The 3866-nt window shown below is 43.9% G+C and overlaps 1 protein-coding gene across 1 annotated transcript in view; it reads right to left on the bottom strand.

Annotated features, from left to right (window-relative positions):
* Positions 1 to 3714: 3714 nt before the first annotated feature.
* The window catches only part of Sim2 (SIM bHLH transcription factor 2), a 49502-nt gene continuing 49350 nt past the window's right edge, over positions 3715 to 3866 (bottom strand). The window contains exon 12 of the mRNA XM_008853044.3: positions 3715 to 3858. Coding sequence (XP_008851266.1) covers positions 3715 to 3858 — 144 coding nt within the window. The remainder of the gene's footprint in view (positions 3859 to 3866) is intronic.

The following is a 3866-nucleotide window of genomic DNA, read 5'->3' as shown; positions in this document are numbered from 1 at the left end:
GTTCAGGCTCATTCTTCTTTCTTCCACAGCCTCCTTTTTCTTTTTGATTACACTATTTTTTTATTTTACATGTATGAGTGTTTTGCCTGCATGTATGTAAATGTACCTGTGTTATACAATGACCACGGAAGCCAGAAGAAGGCATCAGATCCCCTGGAACTGGAGTTAGACTGTTGTTAGCTGCCATGTGACTGTTGGGAACCAAACCCAGGACTTCTGCAAGAGCAGCCAGTGCTTTTAACTGCTGAGCATCTCGACAGCCCCTGATTACAATATTTTTTATGGAATATTTAAACACATCTTTAACAAAATAAATGTTTTTACATAAGGATGATGTGTGTGTTTCTAAGTATTAAGGACCTGGTATTTTGTGAGGGTTTTTTTTTGTTTTGTCATTTACAGATTTTTGGCAGAAGGGAAATCTTTTTACTCCGAAGAACAAATGTTCACAAAGGCCAAAAGCAAAAACAGATCTTTTCACTGAAATGAGGAACAGCTTTACTGTAACAGCTTTTCAGTTCTGTTCTTTAGGATTTGTGTGTGTGTATGAAAATCACTCCACTTTTATTGAAGACATTTTTGCCCTAAGACTTTAACATTATAAATCATACCTAAGTTCAGAGTCAGCTTGAGTCATGCATTGTAGATAACTTAAGGACCGCTCTTCACCAAAATTTTAAGCTACTGTAATTTTATGGGGGGTTTTTTTGTTTGTTTGTTTTTTGGGTTTTGTTTTTTTTTTTTTTTTTTTTTTTTTTGAGACAGGGTCTCTCTGTAGCCCCAGCTGTCCTGGAATTCACTATGTAGACCAGCCTGGCCTTGAACTCACAGAGATCTGCCTGCCTCTGCCTCCCTAGTGCTGGGACTACAGGAGTGTGCCACCATGCCCACCTCATTTATTTTTTTAACAGTTCTTGTGACTCAGTTTTATCTATAGCCGTTTCCACAGTTTACGTCAACTGCCCTACGAGTCCAATAAATTAAAACTTGGATCAGTTTTATATGTGTAGACTGTTGGAAATACCTCCTTTCCTACACACACACGCACACACACACACACACACATACACACACACACACACACACACACACACACACACACACACACACACACCACTACGCGGAAGGGAGGAAGGCCTGGCTGATAGGACCTTTAAAAGGATGAAAGGGGTGGGGATAGAAAGAACACAGGCTCTAACGGATTTCCTCAGACCCTTCCCACCCCTTCATGTGGCTCTTCTAGAAAAGGGCTTCCAAGAACATAATGGAACTCCTTTCCCTGGGAGGCCCTGTGCGGGCTCGCCAGGATTGAATTGAGCTTAGGTCTCAAATCCATTGATCTGGCATTTTTGTCAACATGGTGCATGTTAGGGCCCACTATGATTTTCTTTTCTTTTTTTGTGAAAGAGAGGCAGAGTTATTAAAATGCCTCCTTTTCTCTTGTCAGAGCCTTACAGACATCAAGAAACGATACCAGGGCTTTGGCATGCAGAATCTTGAAGATGAGGGTAACAGTATTGGGTTGCCATGGTAACTGCTTGGCAACTTTGCCTGAGGAAGCCAATTTGGTTTTCTGAAGAGAAATCTTCCTTCCTGTTCTCGGCTATGAAAACCTGTGATATTTGTTCAGATAAGGAAATTTTCACTAGTATGCATTTTATTCTTCAAGTATGTATGCACTGCGCTGAGTCTGTTTACATTATCACTTGTAAATCTATTAAAGGGGTGGTGTTCTGCTTTTTTTTTTCTCAGCAGTAATGTTTGCTGTTAACCTGCTCCAGAAACCTTCATGCTTTGTGTCTACTAATACAGCCCCGAAGGTCGACACCAAACCATTTAGTGGTATTTTATCGAAAAATGGTAGTGATATGTCCCAGGCATCAAACCTAAACCTTCCAAGGACTCTGGCTTAATTACAAGATTAGTGAGCATAAAAAAGGTCCCCTTGGCTTCCTGTATGTGTGCACACTGATAGAGAAAGCACCAGTGAGGCATTGCTGTGCAAGTGAGAGGTGTGAGCACACATCTTGTGGCCCAGCCCTTTCCATGCATGCTCAAGTTCCTAGCCTTGCAAATTTAATTCCACCACAAGGCCATCTGATGCACTGCAGGGAATAAACAGGCTCCTCACTGAGTCTCACAGAACGTTGACTAAAGATAAGTTCACATTTTGAGGGCACCTGATGCAGTTGTTTCTAGAAGGATGAGCTTTAAAAAAAACAATCCTAGAGTCCCAGGTCGTGATGCACACCTGTAATCCCAGCATTCATGAAGCAGAGACAGGTGTAGATCTCTGTGAGTTTGAGGCCAACCTGGTGTACACAGGGAATTCCAAGTCAGCCAGTGCTACCTATTGAGATCCTGTGTCAAAACACAAACAACTTGTGAAAACCTTTCCATACAGGTGGGAGAAGTTTCCTCAAGTGAAACAGTTTTGGAAAAGGTAAAATGATACAATATTTGTAGTGTGGAAAAATTGAAAGGTAGTGGTCAAGGCAAATGTCCAGCTCAGAGCCATGAGGGGATTTCTAAATAGTTTTTTTTTTTTTTTTTTTTCTTGTCCAGCCTAGGTGAGCACTCTACCATTGAAGCACACCCCCAACCCTAAATGGTGACATCTGAAGGACAAAACAAATACATAAACCATAAAAATGAAACAAAAAGTAAGGGAAGTTTATTTTTAAACACTGCTGGTGCTTTTATAAAAGGATCTCTGTTTACCTGTTACACGTGACATGTTTGTATGAAGCTCTATGTAGAAAATGCTTAAAATGTATACATCATTTTCTTCACATCCCTTAAATGTGTTTTTCTTCCACAAGGTGCAGTCCATTAACAGTTTTCCATATTGCACATGCAATTTAACTATATTAGCACTACTTGCAACAAACAAGCCTAGTGAATTACAGATCTTTGAGGGCTAGAGGGATTTTGCCATGGAATTAAGCCTGACAGGGTCTTCCTCATAAAATACCTGACTATATGTATCTTTTTTTTTTTTGCATTTAATGCCTACTCCGTATATTCTGAAGGTGCTGCTCTTGGATGTCAAGAGTTCGTAGGGCTGGGGGAAGAGCGAGCTTGTTAATGTGCTTTTGAAGCACACCCATGTTCATACACACAATAGAATTGCATGTCCACCCCCTTGTCTTGGCTTTGTATTTTAAAAAGGATTAAAATTTTTAAATGAGATGCATGAAGGAGTTCTAAGGACAGTGGAATTGCTGTCTGTTCGTGGGATGATAACATTCTGCATTTACCTAAGTGTCTGAAAGGGCTCTGAAGGGACTGACACCCGTCACCACCCACCTGGACCACGGGCTGCCTGTGGTGCAATGCCTTGAATGTCCCGTTGTTGGGCCTGGGGGACAAGGCAAGATGCCTTAAGTCTGGTTGACTTAAAGGGCAGGAAGTTCAAGTCCCCCCCCACCCCCACGGAAACTGGGCGCTTCCAGGCCACAGGTTGGCATAGGGAGCGAAGACAGATGTGCTCCCGGGACATCCTCAGGCCAGGTTCCAGTCCCCGTCCCCGGCCTTCATGGCAACTAAAAGAATCTGAAAGTCGGCTGCGGCGTTCTATTAAAATAGTTGTCTCTGTATAAATTAATTTATATCGTGCATATACAGCTCGCCCCTCCGTCTGCTGGACTTGGAAAGAAAGGAAGCAGAGAGGGCCTGGCTATGGCTTCTCCCTGGCCGCCCTGCGCGGGCGGGTCACCTGCCGTTGGTGATGATGACCGAGGCGCCCAGGTAGTGCGGCCGGGGAGAGGCGGCGGCGGGGCCGGGGTGCCGGGGCCTCAGCGAACTGGCGGCTGGGGCTCCCGGGCCGCAGCCCAGGCCGGCCGAGCCGGGCGCAGCGCCCCCCA

This window comes from Nannospalax galili, unplaced genomic scaffold (genome assembly GCF_000622305.1).
Source record: "Nannospalax galili isolate Female #2095 unplaced genomic scaffold, S.galili_v1.0 scaffold447, whole genome shotgun sequence".
NCBI classification, from domain to species: Eukaryota; Metazoa; Chordata; class Mammalia; order Rodentia; family Spalacidae; genus Nannospalax; species Nannospalax galili.
The sequence above is the reverse complement of the archived record's forward strand: the minus strand, read 5'-3'. Positions and strand labels throughout refer to the sequence as shown.